Source organism: Mirounga angustirostris, unplaced genomic scaffold (assembly GCF_029215605.1).
Source record: "Mirounga angustirostris isolate CCGP_5_RB_7025 unplaced genomic scaffold, mMirAng1.0.hap1 SCAF_5, whole genome shotgun sequence".
Classification (NCBI taxonomy): domain Eukaryota; kingdom Metazoa; phylum Chordata; class Mammalia; order Carnivora; family Phocidae; genus Mirounga; species Mirounga angustirostris.
In genome coordinates this window covers 163416278-163435665 of record NW_026991713.1, presented here as the reverse complement: position 1 = coordinate 163435665, position 19388 = coordinate 163416278, and the positions used below count along the sequence as shown (strand labels likewise).

General features: G+C 56.5%; 2 protein-coding genes across 6 annotated transcripts in view; one reads left to right on the top strand and one right to left on the bottom strand.

Annotated features, from left to right (window-relative positions):
* The first annotated feature begins 1268 nt into the window (after positions 1 to 1268).
* ZNF768 (zinc finger protein 768) lies at positions 1269 to 4120 on the top strand. The gene is made up of 2 exons (XM_045875335.1): positions 1269 to 1730; positions 2022 to 4120. Exons 1-2 carry the CDS (start codon positions 1643 to 1645, stop codon positions 3590 to 3592), a joined length of 1659 nt encoding a protein of 552 aa, XP_045731291.1. The 5' UTR covers positions 1269 to 1642; the 3' UTR covers positions 3593 to 4120.
* A 3674-nt stretch (positions 4121 to 7794) lies between these two features.
* ITGAL (integrin subunit alpha L) overlaps positions 7795 to 19388 on the bottom strand; it is a 58901-nt gene continuing 47307 nt past the window's right edge. For 2 of the 5 annotated variants that reach the window (XM_064592970.1, XM_045875333.3), the window contains 7 exons: positions 17908 to 17983; positions 13125 to 13238; positions 12809 to 12865; positions 12614 to 12712; positions 12115 to 12210; positions 11326 to 11436; positions 7795 to 9327 (listed from right to left, as the gene is read on the bottom strand). In XM_064592970.1, the coding sequence (XP_064449040.1) occupies positions 9154 to 9327; positions 11326 to 11436; positions 12115 to 12210; positions 12614 to 12712; positions 12809 to 12865; positions 13125 to 13238; positions 17908 to 17983 (727 nt within the window). In that variant the 3' untranslated portion in view covers positions 7795 to 9153. The remainder of the gene's footprint in view (positions 9328 to 11325; positions 11437 to 12114; positions 12211 to 12613; positions 12713 to 12808; positions 12866 to 13124; positions 13239 to 17907; positions 17984 to 19388) is intronic. The other 3 variants (XM_045875331.3, XM_045875332.3, XM_064592971.1) reach the window with 3 other exon arrangements.

Genomic DNA, 19388 nt, shown 5'->3' with positions numbered 1-19388 from the left:
CTTAGGTTCCCTTCTACAAGCTTCTGTCCAAGTCAGACAGGGACCGGAGAGTTCTTAGCTCCCTTAATGGCCAGATGGTTCTCTACTTCTGAACTCCGCCACCCTCACCTGGAAGTAACTCCCATAGGATCCCTGCCTCTCTGTGAGAAAACCCAGGAACCAGGGACTAAGGCTCCCACTTCGGGGAAGGTGGAAGAGATAGGCAGGTAATAGAAGAGAAAGCAGCCTCCTCTCTGCGGGAGGATCGGCCAACTGACCCCTTCAGCACCAGGAATCTGTGGGAGAAAGGAAAGTGCTGGGAAAGGAAGTATGCGGGAGACCGGGGTGGGGTGGGGTGGGGGGGAGTAGGGAAGGTTGTCTGTCTCCAGATCCCTTGGCTTTCTTCAGAGATAAGACATAATGAAAGGTCAGTGGGGGCGGGAAAAGTTCTGAAAGCACCAGCGCGAGGACGGGAAGGGAGACGCCAGGCACCTCCCTCTCGGCCCTCCCGCAGGCAGTTCTGACCGCTGGGGTAGGTGGAACCGGCCTGCCCCCTCCAGCCAATCAGAAAGGTGCCTCGCGTTCCCTGGCGACCATTAGCAGTTGGTGTAGTGGGAGGAGGCGGGACGATGAGAGCACAAGCTCCCCCGGCCAATCGCTGTATTCCTTGGGAGGTAGGGGCGGTGCCTCTGGAAACCGGAGGCGGGGCTGTTTCCTTGGCAACGATGCTAGCCCTCCCCGAGTGGGTAGGGTGGAGATTAGGAGGAGCAGAGAGGGGAGGGGGCCAGGAGGAGTGAGGGTGGGCGCACGGGTGCGGAGGAGTAGAGTTCGGGTTGGGGGGTGGGAGCCCCAGACTCAGGAGCTCAAGGCTGGGGGTGGGGTCCGCCTAGGTTCCCGAGGCGCGGCCGAAGCTGACCCCAAGGCCCGGGAGGGGAGGGGAGCTAGACGCCGCCCCCGCTGGCGCCGGGAAGCGTCGCTCCTTCTCGCTGACCTTGGTCTCGCTTGTCGCCTCGCCCTTGGCCACAGGCACTGACGGACGCAGGGCCCGGGTGACGGATAGATAGGCTCCTGGACGGACGGAGACCTAGGACATAGCACACAAACTACCCCAGCCTTTCCTGCCGGCTCCCGGGCTCCCTGTCATCCCCCACCTCAAAGCCGGGGCCATCCAGCCCAGGGTTAATGCCAACGAGTTTCCACCTCCAGCCGCTCCTAGAGAGGCCGTGGCGCTAGCCAGCGGGGGAAACTGGCCGCGGACGGACACTTCCTGTGCGGGGGGAGGGGGGAGGGGGTCGGACAGCCGCAGCCCAGCCCGGGCTGGGGGGCCAGACGGCGGGGTCGCGGGCGGGGAGCGGCGTCCGGGGGCGGCAGGGCGAGTCGTGAAGACCCTCGCCTCCGAGGCCACGACGCACGGGGGCCTTGGAGGGCCCCAGGGCAAAGCGAGACCTTGTGGGTGGGGGCGGGGCCGCGGGTAGGGGAGGGGCCCGGCCGGCCAGAGAGGCCCGGGGTCAAGACGTCCGGCCTCAGGGGCCCGGTCTGGGCAGCCGGGTCCCCTGGGCGGCGCTGAGCAGGCGGGCGGCGAGGGCCCGGGTCTCAGGGTACTCAGGCCTGGTCGCAGGATCGTCCGCCATCGCCGCCGCCGCCGTACTGGGAGCCGGCGGGGATGGAACGGGAGGCGTCGCCGTGGGGCCTTGAGCCCGGGGATGTGCAAAGTCCTGACGAAGTGGGGAGCCCCGAAGGGTCCCTCAAAGGTGAGGGAGGGAGCGTCTCTCTGAGGAGCGTGCCCGGGAGCGGGAGAGGGGGCTGTGGGCCGTGGGAGGGGAAGAGAGCGGGGGGTTGGGACACCTGGGACTTGGAGGAGGCGGGGGCGGGGACTGGAAGTCCTGGGTCGGCGGAGGGGGAGGTGGGAATTTCAGCACCTGCTCCAGGGCCAGCGACCCTGCTGGAGGAGGAGGGAGAGGTTTGTGGCAACTAGCGGTGGGACCAAATGACCTTCCAGGCCCCGCACAATCTGGGTTTTCTGTAATTCTCTGATCCTGCAGGCAACATGAGTGAGAATGAGGAAGAAGAAATGTCTCAACAAGAAGGCCCTGGGGACTATGAGGTCGAAGAGATACCCTTTGGGCTTGAACCCCAGAGCCCTGGGTTTGAGCCACAAAGCCCCGAGTTTGAACCCCAGAGCCCCAGGTTTGAGCCTGAAAGCCCAGGTTTTGAGTCCCGAAGCCCTGGGTTTGTGCCCCCAAGCCCTGAATTTGCACCCAGAAGCCCTGAATCAGAGAGCCCTGAGTTTGAACCCCAAAGTCCTAGGTATGAGCCCCAAAGCCCTGGGTATGACCCCAAGAGCCCTGGATATGAACCCCGGAGCCCTGGGTATGAACCCAAGAGCCCTGGGTATGGACCCCAGAGCCCTGGGGATGAATCCCAGAGCCCAGGATATGAGGCCCAGAATCCTGAGTTCAAAACCCAAAGCCCTGAATTTGAAGCTCAAAGTTCCAAATTTCAGGAAGGTGCAGAGATGCTTCTTAATCCTGAGGAAAAGAATCCCTTGAGCATCCCCTTGGGAGTCCACCCCTTGGACTCCTTCACCCAGGGGTTTGGGGAGCAGGCCACAGGGGGCCTGCCCCTAGGGCCACCTTTTGAGATGCCCACAGGGGCGCTGCTGGCCACACCCCAGTTTGAGATGCTCCAGAATCCCCTGGGCCTGACAGGGGCCCTTCGGGGGCCAGGCAGGCGGGGTGGCCGGGCCAGGGGTGGGCAGGGCCCTCGGCCCAATATCTGCGGCATCTGCGGGAAGAGCTTTGGGCGGGGCTCCACCCTGATCCAGCACCAGCGCATCCATACGGGTGAGAAGCCCTATAAATGTGAGGTCTGTAGCAAGGCCTTCTCCCAGAGCTCTGACCTCATCAAACACCAGCGCACCCACACGGGCGAGCGGCCCTACAAGTGTCCCCGTTGTGGCAAGGCCTTCGCCGACAGCTCTTACCTGCTTCGCCACCAGCGCACCCACTCTGGTCAGAAGCCCTACAAGTGCCCGCACTGTGGCAAGGCCTTCGGTGACAGCTCCTACCTCCTGCGGCACCAGCGCACCCACAGCCACGAGCGGCCCTACAGCTGCCCCGAGTGCGGCAAGTGCTACAGCCAGAACTCGTCCCTGCGTAGTCACCAGAGGGTGCACACCGGGCAGAGGCCCTTCAGCTGCGGCATCTGCGGCAAGAGCTTCTCGCAGCGCTCGGCCCTCATCCCCCACGCCCGCAGCCACGCCCGCGAGAAGCCCTTCAAGTGCCCCGAGTGCGGCAAGCGCTTTGGCCAGAGCTCGGTGCTGGCCATCCACGCCCGCACGCACCTGCCGGGCCGCACCTACAGCTGCCCCGACTGCGGCAAGACCTTCAACCGCTCGTCCACGCTGATTCAGCACCAGCGCTCGCACACGGGCGAGCGGCCCTACCGGTGCGCCGTGTGCGGCAAGGGCTTCTGCCGCTCGTCCACGCTGCTGCAGCATCACCGGGTGCACAGCGGCGAGCGGCCCTACAAGTGCGATGACTGTGGAAAGGCCTTCTCGCAGAGCTCCGACCTCATCCGCCACCAGCGGACCCACGCGGCCGGCCGGCGCTGACCTGGGGCCCCGCCCGGGGCTGGGGAGGTGGTGGGCACAAGAGAAGGGGCCGGGGAGCTGGAGGAAACCCTTTAGAGGGGACAGTGGGAGAGCCGGGGGGAGGACGGAGGAGTCTAGGGCCAGGGTGCCGGAAGTTGCGTGCCCTGGAGACTTATGGGAAATGGGCTGGGAAGAGGGGTTGGAGAGAGGCCAGGCAGGCAGTGGGAGGTTCTGGGAGAGATCAGGAGAGAGGTCAGCAGAGAGCTGGCCTCGGCGGCAGCGTGCCCCTCGGCGGGTGGTGGGTGCCTGGCGTGGCAAAGCGCTAGGCGGGGCTTGGGGGGAGGGGGGAGGGTTACTTAATTAGAGGGGGGTAGCTTAGATTGGTAGCTCCGGAGACCCTCCTTGCGTCAGGACGGGGTGAGGGTAGGTGGGGTGGGGAGTGGGCCCTGCGGCGGGGCTCGGGCCTCAGTGCAAACCCCAGCCTCCCTTGTCTTCCTCAGGCTTGGAGCCCCTGAATTTGAGTTCAATAAAAACCTTTATGTGGCAAAAGAGACTGGTCCTTAAAATGGGTGCAGGGGCAGTGCCCCGGGCAGCGGGAAGCACTTCAGTGATATAAGTACACGGAGCCAGTGAAGCCGTAGGGTCCTGTCTGGGAAGCGCTTTTATGTTCCAAGTTTCCCTGGAATCTTAGAATCTGATGCTCAGGAGACGTGACCCGCCCATATATCCCCGAGTTTTGTCTCATGCTTTGAATCCTGCACAAACACACAGGGAGCCCAGTGTGGGAGGGGTGAGAAAGCCCTCGACTTTGTGGGTTATCCCTTTCACCAAACACAGAGGGTCTGTCCTTGGGCCAGAGAACAGACCCTGTTCTCATAGCCAGGCATAGAGCCTGTGTTCCATCTCTTTTTGGCTCCCTGTGTCTAGCTGTGCCATCCTCCTCTCCCCTCCCCAGCCGGAACCTCCGGCCATCACTTTGTGCGGACCCCGAGTGCCCAGAACCACAGAGAGTGCCTGCAGTCCCGACCCCACCTGAAGGGGGCACATAGGGGACCCAGTGAGAGGATTAAACAGCTCGAGCCTTTAAGACCAACCCACCAGGCTGGGCCTGATTTGCCACACCTCTGCCTCTTTTTTAGGACCCCTGGGCCTATCGGGATCACCCTGCTCCCACCCTGCCTTCATCCTACTTTTCTTTCCTATCTGAGCCTCAGCCCTCCTCATACGTGGCTCTCAGGAAAGAATGGCGAGTCGGTGTTAGCGGTGAGTCTGTGGGATCCTGGGGTGTGGCCCGCCTTGACCTTATTGACATTATTTTTCAAGTAAAATCTCTTGGTCTTTTAAAGACCTTTGTAAACTTTATGCACATTTTTGTACAGATACCCTACCACACATAATTTCAAATATTAAACTACTCCATATTTCATATAGTTCATATACGTAGCCTACAGATGTTAGATAGAACTGCATTTGACTACCTGACATATTACATTTGTAGACATTTACTTTAACACATTTCAATTATACAACTTAATTTTTGTACTTTGGAGCTGTTTTTTTTTCAGCTCCCAAACATGTTTGTAGGCCATTGAAAGCCGGGGGGCCCTGGGCATGGTGCTTGTGGTGCTGAATTGATAAAGGAGCCTGCATGCTACTTATGAGCCTTAGCATTTAAAGCAGGTCAAGTGAGGGGGGCCTCAGCTGCTCGGCCGCCACCCCTCTCTTCCACACAATAGCTCCTGAGGTTCCCTCAGATCCCAGGTGGGGCAAAGCAGCCCAGGAAGGGCATGCATCTCTCTCAAGGTCACCGCAAAGAACTAGGACTCCAGTGCCAGGTCTTTTGCAGTCCAGCGTGCCGCTTTGACCACATCGTCCTGCACAGCTAAACCATTTTTTTTAAAGATTTTATTTATTTATTCATTAGAGACAGAGAGAGAGAGAGGCAGAGGGAGAAGTAGGCTTCCCGCGCAACAGGGAGCCCGATGCGGGACTCGATCCCAGGACCCTGAGATCATGACCTGAGCCGAAGGCAGACGCTCAACGACTGAGCCACCCAGGCGCCCTAAACCATTTTTTTAAAAAGTCATCTTTCCATCCAACGTGGAGATTGAACTCATGACCCCGAGATCAAGAGTCGCCTGCTCCACCGACTGAGCCAGCCAGGCGCTCCACAACTAAACCATTTTTTTTTAAAGATTTTATTTATTTATCTGTCAGAGAGAGAGAGCGAGCACAAGCAGAGGGAACAGCAGGCAGAGGGAGAAGCAGACTCCCCGCTGAGCAGGGAGCCCGATGCGGGACTCGATCCCAGGACCCTGGGACCACGACCCGAACCAAAGGCAGACACTCAACAACCGAGCCACCCAGGCATCCCCACAACTAAACCATTTCTATTCCCCACCTTTATCAAGCACAGATGTACTCCCAAAAGTTCTAGACCACTTGCAAGTGTTATATCATGTTCACAATAGCTCTGAGGGATACACAGTTATCATTCCCATTTTACAGATGAAGAAATGAGTCCCAGCGAAGGTAAGTAGTGGCCCCACCTGGCACAGCTGCAAAGCAGCAGAGCCTGGACTCAAACCTGACTAGTTTTGACTTTTTTCCCAATGATACTAAGGTGTTACTTTTTCACTTTGTGCCACGAGGACGGTGTTTTCCAGAGGCTACATGGCCTGTGAGAACATATGTCATCATTCGGACAGCTTGTGGGCAATGCAGACTTGGGTGTCCATATGTTTTAAATTTTTCTCCATTTGAATTTCTAATTGGACAAACACCAATAGATATAACCCATATAGACAAAAACGCTGGGGATCTTTAATTTTTAAGAGTATAAAGAGGTCCTGAGCCCTAAACATGTGAAGGCCACTGAATCAAACACTTACTGAATGTCTTCTTTGTTGCCAGCCCTGGGGAGGGTTCAGTGTTGGTAACACAAGTGAGCAAAGACTGGATCCTGCCTTCTAGAACCTCCCAGTCTTGAGGGAGGAGCCCACACCGTGTTATGTGTACTGAAGGGGTATAAAGTGAAGATGAAACGGGTCATTTTGTCTAGGAACCGAGGGGATGAGAAAAGCTTGAGAGTGCTTTGAAGTAGGAAGATTTTAAAGGATAGAAAGGGGCTGGAATTGGACAGGCTGGCAAGGGGAACAGCATTTGCAAAGACACGGGCGGGGAAGGACATGTGGGTAATTGAGGACGGGGGCTCTTAAGGGAGCGGGGATATAGATTCCTGGGCAGGTCTGTTCCTGAAATGAACCTCCCAGATTTTCTGTGCTATTTTGCTCCCAACCCTGATGAAAATGTTCACTTTTTGGGTGTCTGTCACAGAGCATCAGCGACGTAAGAGGACCCTCCCCATCACTCTCCAGCCTGCTATCCTGCTTTATCTTCTTCACAACCCCTCCGCCACGTGGAATCACATTTCTACCTTTTCACTCTGTTTTCCCACTGGGGTGATGCTTCCTGGGGGCAGGGACTTGTCTGTCACGTTCATCACCGTGCCCTCGGGGCACAGAGCAGGCCCTGACACAGAACTCTCAAGAAATACTGCGTAAGGGCGCCTGGGTGGCTCAGTTGGTTAAGCGACTGCCTTCGGCTCCGGTCATGATCCTGGAGTCCCAGGATCGAGTCCCGCATCGGGCTCCCTGTTTAGCAGGGAGTCTGCTTCTCCCTCTGACCCTCCCCCCTCTCATGTGCTCTCTCTCATTCTCTCTCTCTCAAATGAATGAATAAAACCTTAAAAAAAAAAAAAAAGAAATACTGCGTGAATCCATAGAAGCCGACGGGCTTCACGAGACCTACAGATAACTTCATGCACTTTTAGCATTTCTGTGGTATTTCTGACCATTAGAACATTTTTCCCCCTCTGGGAAAATGGGCCTCACTTCTTCCTTCCTGAGGTCTTTCTTATGAGCCAGCCCCATGGTTCCTTGGGTGCTGGACCAGAAGGGGGTTGAGGAGGTGGAAGAGGCCGGCAGGCTTTGAAATACTGTTCTGGGTCTTGTGTGCCAGGCTCGAGAATGTTCGCTTACACCCTGCAAGCAGAAGGGAGCCCTCAAAGGTCACTGCTTGGGAGACGGAATGTTGCTTCTCAGCTCCCAGTGCTGGACCCAGAGGGCTGGGCTGAAAATTACTCCATATTCTGCCCCCTCCCCTCAACCCCCCCCAGGGTCCTACTGACCACAAGAGGGCAGCAGCGAGGAGCCCCTCTGTCCCTCCTAAAGGTGGGGGCCTCGGGATCAAGCCCCACCAATTGTTTTAGAAAAAGGCCAGGGAGGGTCTATTCTCACACCTTAATGAATTGTCAATGCCTTATGCAGGTCAGTCTCTGAGGGTTGTCATAACAAAAAAGAAAAAGAAAAAAGAAAGAAAAGAAAAAAGAGAAGAGCTGTTTGGGTCCCACTTAGAGAAAGGGTTGAGAAGGAAATGTTCATTTAATTGAGCCAGGCCAGAATGGGGCGCCAGCATAAAAACATCACAAAATTGGACGGATTTTCACATTTATTGGGTAAACATTGGCAGGCACTGTGTTTGGTGCCGGGAGCCGGGTGGACAGACACGGCGGGTGCCTTGAGCTCACAGCCTCCCGGTGGGGGCCACGGTGGGGCGTGGGGCGTCCCCGTGGGGGCTGTGGAGCAAGGAGGCCAGAGCCCAGGGAAAGACCGAGCCTTGAAGGGTGGAGATGCCATGGGCCCACCCAAACGTTTTCTCCATCTTCCCGCTGGCACTCTCCCTAGTTCGGTGAAATTGTGTGCCTGGCTCTGTGATGTTACCAAGGTGAACATGACTGGTACGGTCCCTACCCCCATGGAGTCCATGGCTGGATTTGAGAGATGAGCATTAAGTAGCGAACATGATCCATGCGATGAAGGAGAGTGCAGGAATGTTCCAGGCAGAGGGAGCAGTCTGGGTGAAGGCAGTGAGACAGGAAGGAGCTTGGCTCGTGAGGAAGGCTGGTGTAACTGGAGCTCAGGAAGGGAGGTGGGGAGTCTCTGGAGGAGGCCAGGAAGGCAACAGGGGCCCGAATTTGCACTGGCATGTTAAGGATATTCTGCAGATTCTGGAAGGCATGCTCAGGAACTTGGTCTCCAGCCCCAGAGCAAAGTAGTGACACGGATCAGGTTTGCTCTCCGGCAGCACACGGAAAGCTGACAGGACTCCGGGCAGGAGAGAGTGAAGGGCAAGGTTCTGGGGGTCTGAGGCCCCTGGGGACATCCAAGGGCAGGTGGGTGTGAGGGCCGGGAGAGTCACTAGGTCCCGAGATGACAGTTTTTCCAGATTTAGAGCACATACTGTCTTCCAGGGGAGGATACTAAGAAGGACCGGGGCCAGCCAGAGCCAGCTGACCATGACAAGGCCTCCCCTCCGTGGCCTGCCCGCCCATCCCTTAGGGGCCCTCACCATGAGCCCGCAGAGCAGGCAGGCAGGAGTGAGCGCCATGTTCCAGACAGCGACACGGAGGCCCAGGTGGGGGCAGTGACTTGCCCGAAGACACACAGCGAGACACAGGTAGAGGCCGAGGGCCAGCCAGCATACCGAGTCCAGTTGTGGGCCCTCTGCGTCAGGCCGGGGCCTCAGTCTTTGCCGTCCCCATCCTGGGCCTCCTCCTTGTGGAGGGGTTCCAGGCAGCCCGGGTCCCCAGCCTCTTCCTCGGACACTGGCTTCTCAGAGTCTTCTCTAGGGATTCCACTGGAAGCTTCTGCAGTAGCCTCCATCTTCTCCTTCAGGTTCCGTTTGAAGAAGCCAAACTGCAGGAAGACAAAACTGGAGTGAGAAAAGTCCATGGAACACTCTGGACCAATCGGCCTCGGCAAAACATCAAAGCACCCTTCATGGTAATGAGTCGTGCGTGCCACGGGTGCATGGTATCCTCTCCAGGGACGGGGCGAGCTTCCTGGCAGTATGTTGAAAAGCTGTATGTTTAACAGTTTATTCTTCAGGCTCATCAAAATGTCACGGACCAATATTTGGGGTGGGCGGTCTGACAATATCCGGGAATACTCACAGCGATAGCCTGCGCTTACATGGTGCTTCGTATGGGCCACGTACTCTCTGTTGAAAGCTCAGAACATATGTATTCTTTTTTTTTTTTTTTTCCCAAAACGTATATATTCTTTGGCTTAGCCATTCCAGCTCCAGGAATTAATTCTAAAGAAGTTTTGGACAAGTGTGCAAAGATGTGGGAGCCAAGAGCCATTTTTGGTCACTGTTTAAAATAGGTGGCAATTAGGGGCGCCTGGACGGCTCAGTGGGTTAAGCATCTGCCTCTGGCTCAGGTCATGATCCCAGGGTCCTGGGATGGAGCCCCAAGTTGGGGGGGGGTCCCTGCTCAGTGGGGAGTCTGCTTCTCCCTCTCCCTCTGCCCCTCCCCCCGCTTGTGTTCTCCCTTGCTCTGCTCTCTCTCTCTCTCTCCTCTCTCGATCAAATAAATAAATAATCTTTAAAAAAATAGGTAGAAATTACAAACAATCTAAATGCTTATCAGTGGGGATCTTGTCTAAATAAAAGGTGGGCCATCCAGACAGCAGCAAACCAGCCAGGTTAAAGAATAAGAGGTGCATGTGACTGTGCTCACACGGAGAGACAGCAAGACAAAATATCCGGCGGGAAATACAAGCTCCCAAGCAGTTTATATGGTATCCTTCCATTTATGTTTTCTTCTCTCTTTTTTTTTTAAGATTTTATTTATTTGACAGAGACACAGCGAGAGAGGGAACACAAGCAGGGGGAGTGGGAGAGGGAGAAGCAGGCTTCCCGCAGAGCAGGGAGCCCGATGCGGGGCTTGATCCCAGGACCCCGGGATCATGACCTGAGCCAAAGGCAGATGCCTTAGGACTGAACCACTCAGGTGCCCCTAAACCTTTTATTTTTTTTAAGATTTTATTTATTTATTTGACAGAGAGGGACAGCGAGAGAGGGAACACAAACAGGGGGAGTGGGAGAGGGAGAAGCAGGCGGAATTCCAGTTAAGCAGGGAGCCGGATGCGGGGCTCGATCCCAGGACCCTGAGATCACGACCTGAGCCGAAGGCAGACGCTCAACGACGGAGCCACCCAGGCGCCCCCCATTTACGTTTTCTACCTGCGTACACAAACACTGACTTTTCTCTTTGTTTCTCTCATGCTCACACGTATACACATATTTAAACAACAAAATTAGAACCTGGAAGAACAGAAACCGAATGGTTGTTAGCAACAACCCTCTGGGAGTGCAACAGGAAGAAAGCGATTTTCTGCGTTGTCTTTTGCTGGACTATTTGAGGGTTTCATCTGGAACATCTGCCCTCTGGCATTCTTCACCCGGCGACTCCTCCTTCAAACCCCAACTCAAATGCCTCCTCGCCTGGGAGGCCTTCCCGGACTCCCCCAGCCTAAGTGAGGCTCCAGCGCAAAGGCCCTCGAGTGGAGCCCTTACCACGTGTGTGCCCCCATTAGACTGTGAGCCCCCCAAAGGCAGGGACCATGTCTGTGGGATGTCGCTCTGTCCCAGGGCCCGGCCCTTGAGATGTGGGCGCAGCCCCCTTCCCCAGGTCCCCAGTCCTGGCTCTGCCAGTGCTTGGTGGAGGGATGGGGGGAAGTCTCCCTTGCTCTTTGGGCCGCACGAGCCTTATCTGTAGAGGGAGGGAGGAGGCTGAGGCCGCCTCTAGCTTTAAGCTCCCTGGTCCTGGCATTCTCCGCCCCGCCCCCCGCGAATCCCCTTTCCCAGCCTGGTTGTCTCAGGCAGGCGCGGCTCCCAGCAGCCCCCACCTTGTGGAGGACAGCGAAGATCACAAGCAGCAGCAAGAGCCCCCCGATGCCGCTCAGCACGTACACGTGGAGCATTTCCTTCTCGTAGACGATGTCAACCTTCATGATGACCTGCAGGAGGAGAGAAGGGGCTGTAAGGAGAAGGCTCTCCCACCTCCGACATGCTTGTGCATGGCGAGGTCGCCGCGTTTCTGGTCGGGACTGCGGCCCGCCACCGCCAGGCTGGCCTGGACGCCTCTCCCCAGTGAACCTCCCCGTGCAGCTGCCCGAGCGAGCTGGTAAACGTGCACACCACCCATCGGAAGCCCTGACATGGCTTCCTCGGGCCCAGAATGAAATGCCAGAATCTCAGCTCAGCATGCAAAACCTTCCAGGATCTGGCTGAGGTGCAGCTTCCCTTCCCCTGCTCCGAGCTTCCTGCCTGGGTGGCCTGGGCCCCCACACGAGCTGCTTGCTCTGCTTCGAGCACTTTCCCGTCATGCTCAGAGTGGGCACGGGGTGGGTACCCTTTGCTGAGCTGCCATCGAATTGATCTCTGCCTGACACGTCTCAGACGGGTGACCGTGGGGCCCGCTTGCCAAGTGGTGGCGGGGCGCCCACGGCATCCAGCACGGCCTTCGCCAAGGCCCACAGCTCTGAGCGCCGGGAAGCTCTTCCTTCTGGGCCCAGCCCACACCTCCCACGGGGCCCTCCTGCTTCTGGGTCGAGCTCTTCCAGCTCTGCCCTGGGGCTCCACGGAGCCCTCTGCTGCCCTCTGTTCCCGAAGCTTCTGAGGAGGCAAAGCCATACCTGGGCCAGGGAGGCATTGCTGCCGTAGAGGTGGAAATGCTTGCTGCTGTTGAAGGAGATGGAGAGGGAGCTGCAGAGGCTGAACATGGAGGGGGCCTGCGGGAGGGGTGGGGGAGACGTCAGGCCAGGGGAACAAGGAGTAGAGCCCACTGACCTCTGCACCCCACCTCGACTGAGGGGGAGAAGCCGAGGAGAAGGGGCCGCAGTGGGGTGCACCACGGCTTCTGAGTTCTCTACCGTAGCATCCTAATGGGCCACGTCCCACGGCTGGAAGGAAAGTTTTCCTACAGAGAACCCAGAAGAACCCTCCATAGACCCATGAAAACAGCCCTGCAAATTTCAAGCAAATCATGGTTCTCTTTCATCTGCCGCTATGGAAATATCAGGGCTTTGCATCCGGGTACTAGAGAAAAATGCAGGAAGCCCATCTGGTGGGGAAGCCCACAGCTCAGCCCTCGGGCTCTCCCCACCCCCTGCGTCTGTTGCCAGCAGGTGCTACCTCGATCTCTCCCACCAGCTCCACAGTCCCGGTCACTTGGACGAGGATCTCCTCCTTGAAGACAAGTGGGCAGTGGAACTTGGCTCTGGGCAAACAAGGCTGCCAAGAATGAAGAGAGCAGGGGTCAGTGAGGCCTGTCTTCCCACCTGCACTCTGTCAGCCCCCACCCCAACTTCTGAGCCCATGGGCCCGGACCTCAGCCACACTGGGCAGCCTCTCGAGATCCTCACGACGGCAAGTCACAGCAGGCTCCTAGGAATGATGAGACGGGGCCTTCGGTTAGTCCAGAGCAGAGAGAGGATGCTGGCCCCTTAAGGCCAGAACGTGGCCTCCCTCCCCACTTGCCAGATCTGGGGCATCCCAGTTCACTCCCACTGGCTCTTGGCAGATTCGGAAATCACTGAGCCCAGCAGGATGCATCCATCCTCACTCCCTTCCCACACATCTGTACCCCTTTATGGGCTCACTCCCACCGACCTGGGTGTCTCTCCCCTCTCTGGGCAGTACTCACCATCTGCACACTCCACTTGTGTGTGATGGGCCCCTCGTTGTGAGGCCCCGGCACTCCAACCAAGGCCTCCAGGGCAGGCATGTTGTGGTCATAGACAGAAGGCTGAATCCTCACCTAGGACAGAGGACACGGGCCCGCAGAGCCCTAAATGCCAGCCGCCCCTCCAGCTGCCCCTCCAACCACCCCTCCAGAGGCAATCCTCACTGGCTGAGGCCCGAGGGACGCGTTGGGGAGACGTCAGGCCAGCACGGGATACCTATGCCCCTCTGCCTTCTCCTCGGGGCAGACCCTCGCACACCCGGCAAGGTACCACTCAAGTATCGTCTCTGATGGTTCGGCTGACGCCCCCAGGCGAGTGCGGCTACCCCACCATGTGTTCCCACAGCACTCCCCGTTCCCAGCAGGACGTGGGTCTGTCTGTCCACGGACTGCACGCTCCGTGAGGGCAGCCCCTGTGGCTTCTTTCCCTAGCAATTCCCTGCTGCCTGACACACTACTTAGCACACAGCAGGCCTCCAGAAAAATCGATGCCTGAATGAGCGAAAGAAAGAACGAAGGGCGTTTAACAAGGATAGACACAAAAATTGTTGGCACAATGCAGGTTGGGAAGGACTCACTTTGGCGAGGGCACTGAACTGATTTAAGAAACAAGTCCTGAGTACCTTTTAGATGAAAGGGCCAACTGTGCGAGGCCTGGAAGACCCAGAATCAGAGAAGAAAGTGACTCAGGAGTAGCACCATGGAGCCACGGCTCAGGGAGGCCAAACAGGGAAACTAATATCCAGTTGGAGAGGTTCTACCATTAGACAAACATTTGTGGACGCTTGAAAAAGATCAGGTATGTTAAATTGAAAAGGCCTAACGTCAGAGGCAGCATTTGACTTTAACCGTGGAAGACAGAGAGGACTGGAACAGATGAAGATGGCGGAAGGCACCCAGGAAGCGAAAATGTGGGGAGTCAGGACAGCACCAGGCAAGTGTGACGCAGAGGGAGGTAGGGGGCCTGGGACAGAGAGGAGGTAGGACATACGTCTGGAAAGGAGACTTGGGGTGAGACTGTGTGCCCAGAAAGCCTAAGGCCAGAAATCAGGGGACCCTCAACTAGGCAAGGCGAGTCACGGAAGACAGCTAAGGAGGGCAGGCTCTGGGGGGCTCCCTCACGCCAGGCCCAGAACGGAAAGGGGCGGGGAAGGCAGGCAGAGATCCAAGCTGGCAGCCTGTGCCAACAGCTGTAAGAGGGAGAGGAACCTGAGTCTGAACAGTAGTGGGGGCCAAGGAGACAAGGGAACACGGAATAGAAGTTGAGGAGGCAGGGGGGCCCGGCACGGAGGAAGGACAAATTCACCCAGACTTGGAAGTTTTGCTTGAGGAAAAGGGTGCTCTTGAGCACCCCTCCGGTGATGCTGGCTTAGGGGAAAGTGATACATTTGGTTTAGAACATGTTGAGACAAAGCTTCAAGAGGAACAATTGCACTCCTAGGTATATACTCAAGATAAATAAAACGGGTCTGCACCAAAACTTGTGCAGGAACGTTCAAGCAACACGGTCTATAAAAGCCAAAAAGTGGAAACCACCGAGATGCCCACCAGCTGACGCCCGGACAAATCTAGCTCGGCCTAGCTCACGATGTAATATTATCTGGCAATAACAAAGAATATAGAACTGGCCCGGGCTACAACGCGGATGACCCCTGAAAACACCATGCGAACTCAAAGAAGCCAGTCACAAAGACCCCATACTGTAGGATTCCTCCCCTACATAAAGGTTCTTTCTGGAATAATGAAAATCTTCTAAAATTAGATTGTGGTGATGATTGTACAACTTTACTAATATACTAAGAGCCACTGAACCATATGCTTTATTATTATTATTATTATTATTATTTTAAATGTTTTATTTATTTATTCATGAGAGTCAGAGAGAGAGAGAGGCAGAGGCAGAGGGAGAAGCAGGCTCCCAAGGAGCAGGGAGCCCGATGCGGAACTCGATCCCAGGACCCCGGGATCATGACCTGAGCCGAAGGCAGACGCTTAACCATCTGAGCCACGCAGGCGCCCCATGCTTTATTATTTTTTTTAAAAGATTTTATGTACTTATTTGAGAGAGAGACAAAGAGAGCACAAGCAGGGGGAGGGGCAGAGAGAGAGGGAGAGGGAGAAGCAGATTCCCCGCAGAGCAGGGGGCCTGACTCAGGGCTCAATCCCAGGACCCTGAGGTCACGACCTGAGCCAAAGTCAGACCCTTAAGGGACTTAGCCACCCAGGTGCCCCTGATCTGTACAGGTAAATCAGGGGCGCCTGGGTGGCTCAGTCAGTTAAGTGTCTGCCTTCGGCTCAGGTCATGATCCCAGGGTCCTGGGGTCAAGCCCCGCTTCGGGGCTCCCTGCTCAGCGGGAAGCCTGCTTCTCCCTCTCCCTCTGCCCCTCCCCCCATTTGTGTACTCTCTCTCTCTGAAATAAAATCTTTTTTTAATAAAAGCAGGTAAATCGTATGAACTGTGACTTTTATCTCATTCTATCATAAAGCTGTTAAAAGGCGGAAAAAGATGCTCGAGGGCATCTGGGCGGAGAGCAGTGACAGGCTGCGGGGCCAGGAGCGCCGGGGGAGCAGGAGGGTCGTGGTGCGGAGTTGCGAGCTGGGAGGGGGACTCGAACTGTGGGAACGCATGCCGGGCGGGCAGTGAAGATGGGGCGCATGGGGAGACGCACATAAGAACGATCGCCATTTGCTGAATGCTCAGCTCGCTGGGCATCCTGTGGTTCTGGCCGAGTGCCGGCGTCTGTGGCGGGCAGCACTGTCCCCGTGTCACAGAGGGGAGGACTGAGGTTCAGGGAGAAGAATCTGTCTGAAGTGATCGGGGAGCAGAGCGGGCATCTGAACCCAGGCTGCGCCTCCAGAGACTGGATGGGCTGTGCTCTATCACCTTCCTTGGATGATGGACCCACCCAAAGTAGGTGCGGTTATCATCCCCATTTTACCGATTGAAAAACTGAGGCTCAGAGAGGTTAACTAAACTGCCCAATGCCACACAGCTTGAAATGGCAGAGCTTTAAAAAGATTTCAGGTCTGGCTGAAGCCTTTGTGCCTAACCGGCCTGGGGAGAGGGAGACCATGAGGAAGACCCCATGGGCCGGCTGCCCAGCTCTCACTGGATTACCATGCCTGCTGAGCTCACAACAGACCCCAGCTGACCTCCCTGTGGCAAAAGGGGCCTAACAGGAGAGCTTCCGGCAAGAGGGAAAGATCCCCAGTGTCCCACGCCTAGTTGGGTTTCGTTAAAACAGACATCATCAGGGCCTTTAGCAAGAGTGGCTGCGCGGTGGGCCAGGCGGCAGGGAGCCAAATGCAGAGCTTAAGATGCTGGAGGGTGCTGATGTGGCTGGAGGTGGCCGGAGGCATCTGGCTCTGATGACTATCCCGAGAGAGAGAGAAATGGGGTGTGTGGGGGCAGGGGGGAGCGCAAAAGGTTTGAGTTGGTTCCCAGAGGAGTGGGGCAAGAAGGGAAGCAGGCTTCCACAGTCGCTGAGGAATCTCCAGGCTGGGGCCCAAGACCCGCCTCAGCCATTAACAGCCTCCACTCCCCAGGCACCGGGCCAAGCACTCCACGGGGAGTTAGTACCCCACCTCAACCTCACAACACCTGCAAGTTCTCGTTCCGAATGCCATTTGTCACAGCAAGGAACTGAGGCATGGACAGTTAAGCCCTTGGCCCAAGGTCACACAGAGATCCAGGGGTAGAGTTGGGGTTTGGATCCATGCCTGTCCAAGTCTTTCCCACTATTCTGCTGGCAGAAGGACTAGTCTGCCAACCTCCTTGGGGAACCCAGAGGCATCCCAGCGAACAGCACTAGAAACCAACCCTACTGGCCATTCTCTATGCAAATGGGCATCTGACCTCCCCAAGGGCCCCTCTCCTCCATCATCTATTCCAGAGGAGATGGCTCCAGCCTCTGTTCTAAATGGGCTACCTGCCTGGGGTCCCTTTCCTGCTGGGTTCCTGCCCCAGTCTGCCCTGACGCCAACATGGCCTTGGGAAAAGACAGTTTCTCTTTGGGGCCTCAGTTTCCTCCATGGGAAAACAAGAGTGCCTTCGGCAGTCAGTGCCTACTCCTCTCTGAGGTTACCTCTAAAAAGGCCTTAGACTCCTGGAGCTTTAGTCTCAGGGGCTGGCCTCCCTCTTCTTTGTTCCCGTGAAGATTGCTATTACAGCTCCGAGCATATGGCATGAGAAGTGACAGATCATTAACACAGAGGTTAAACACATGAAATTTGGTATTCCAATAAGTGCTGGAATCTGACCTTTCCCCTTTAAGTGGCTGGGTAACCTGGCAAGTTACTCGGCCTCTCTGTGCTGTGGATGTCTCATCTGCACGCTGGGAATGGCCACGCCTCTACCTTCTGGGGTGAGAATCACAGGGGAGGGGGTCACATCTATAAAGCACCAGGCAGAGAACTGGGTCAGGGGCCCTGACGGACTTAGGTAAGAGAAAAGTACCTAGACTAGAACTGTGGCTCATTGAACGTGTGAATGAAAATCTAGGTTCTCTCTCAGAGTGCTTCTGGCTCTCAAGCTCTGCGATCCCACGAAGGATCCAGTGCTGGAAATGAGCTGGAAGCACTTCCGTGGGGGCTGTGAGGAGCTCTAGAAAGGATCACGGGATGAGGCGGAGGGCGCCGGGTTCGCCGAGGATGAGGCTCGTGTCTCTGCAGCCTCCACGCTTTCCTCAGGATGGGGCTGGAAACCGTGTGACCCAGAAGGGCCTTTTCACACGGAGGTTCATACCTGGTAGAAGTGTTTGACAAGGTGGCTCTTGGGACCCTTGGGGGTGAAGCTGACATACAGTGTGGAGTTTTCCTTGCTGTGGAGAGAGGGAAGAGCAGAGGTAGAAAGAGGAGAAGACAAGGACCCAATCTCCAGCAGGGCAGGGGCCCGGGTCAGGGGAAGCCTCTGAGGGAACCCCCCAGGGACCACGCAGCCTTGCTCTCATGTAACCTTCCAGCGCTCTGCTGTTTCCCTTTGGAAAGTGAGGTTCGTGGAAGGGGTCCTGTCTGTTGCCCGGAGTCCTGCCGTGGAGGGCCAGGGCTGGAACCCAGGCGGATGTGCCTTTAGAGCTGTATGCTCCCCGCCACACAGGGTCCCCACCTCAAGAGGGTCTCCACTGTCCTCTGGGTCCTTCATCTCCCACATAATGGCACCAGCCTCTGGCTTCCTCGCCATCCCATCCTTCCAATGACCTTCCTAACGTCACTGTCTGATCCTGCCACCTGCCTACTCAGAATCCGCCAATGGCCCCCTGCTGCCCGCAAGGGTCAGGCCCACAGCCCCCCATGTCCAGTCCTGCCCGCTGCACCCCACACACACCTGTTGTCCCCCACACCTGTGCGCTCCCTGCTCCCCAAATTTACCCCACTGCTTGCTGCTTCGTCTACGCTCTTCTCTCTCTCTCTCTCTCTCTCTCTCGGGAGAACGTCCTTCCTCCTCCCTGGCCCTTATCTGAACCCCCTCATTCCCCAGGCCCCAGTTTAAGCCCCCACCTCTCCATGAACCCTCCCATCACTCCTCCAACCCAAATCACCTCTCCTGGCTCTAATTTCATATCGCACTCCAGATAATATCATTGTGTTTGGCATTTGCCTTCAAAAGCACCAGAGACCTTGGCTCAGTCACTGTCCCTGTCCCCCTCTCACTGAGCCAACCTGAGAAAGCTACTCTGCTTTTCGGGCTTCATCCTCTTTTCTGTAAATGAGAAAATCCAACTGGGGATTCCCATGGGTCCTTCCCACCATAACCTTGTGAGACTCACTGATTCTGTGTACGCGTGAGCTTGGCCTCTCCTACCGGACTATGAGCTCTCTGTGGGCAAGAGCCATTGCGAACAGTTTCTCCTTCTCTCTCCCAGTGCTCCTGGCCCCCAGGAAGCGGGGGGCATCTAGCACGGGGTTTTGGAGTCAGACAGACCCAAATTCGGACGCCAGCATCAGTGCTTCCTAGCCGTAAGACTCTGAGTGAGTTCCTCCCTTCTCTGAGCCTGCCTGTTCCCTGGTAACATGGAGAGAGGCACAGCTGCCCCCTGAGGGGCTGAAAGCTCCAGGGGAGGCCCCAGCTGTGCACTGCGGCGAGCACAGTGTCTGAAATAAGGTCAACACTCCGTGTGCTTTTTCTTCCATCAGTAAACCATTGATCTCAGAACTCCTAAAGGGCCTCCACTCTTTGTTTGGGGTGTTGAAAACTCTTGGGGTTGTGGCTGGAATCAGTTCTAATTA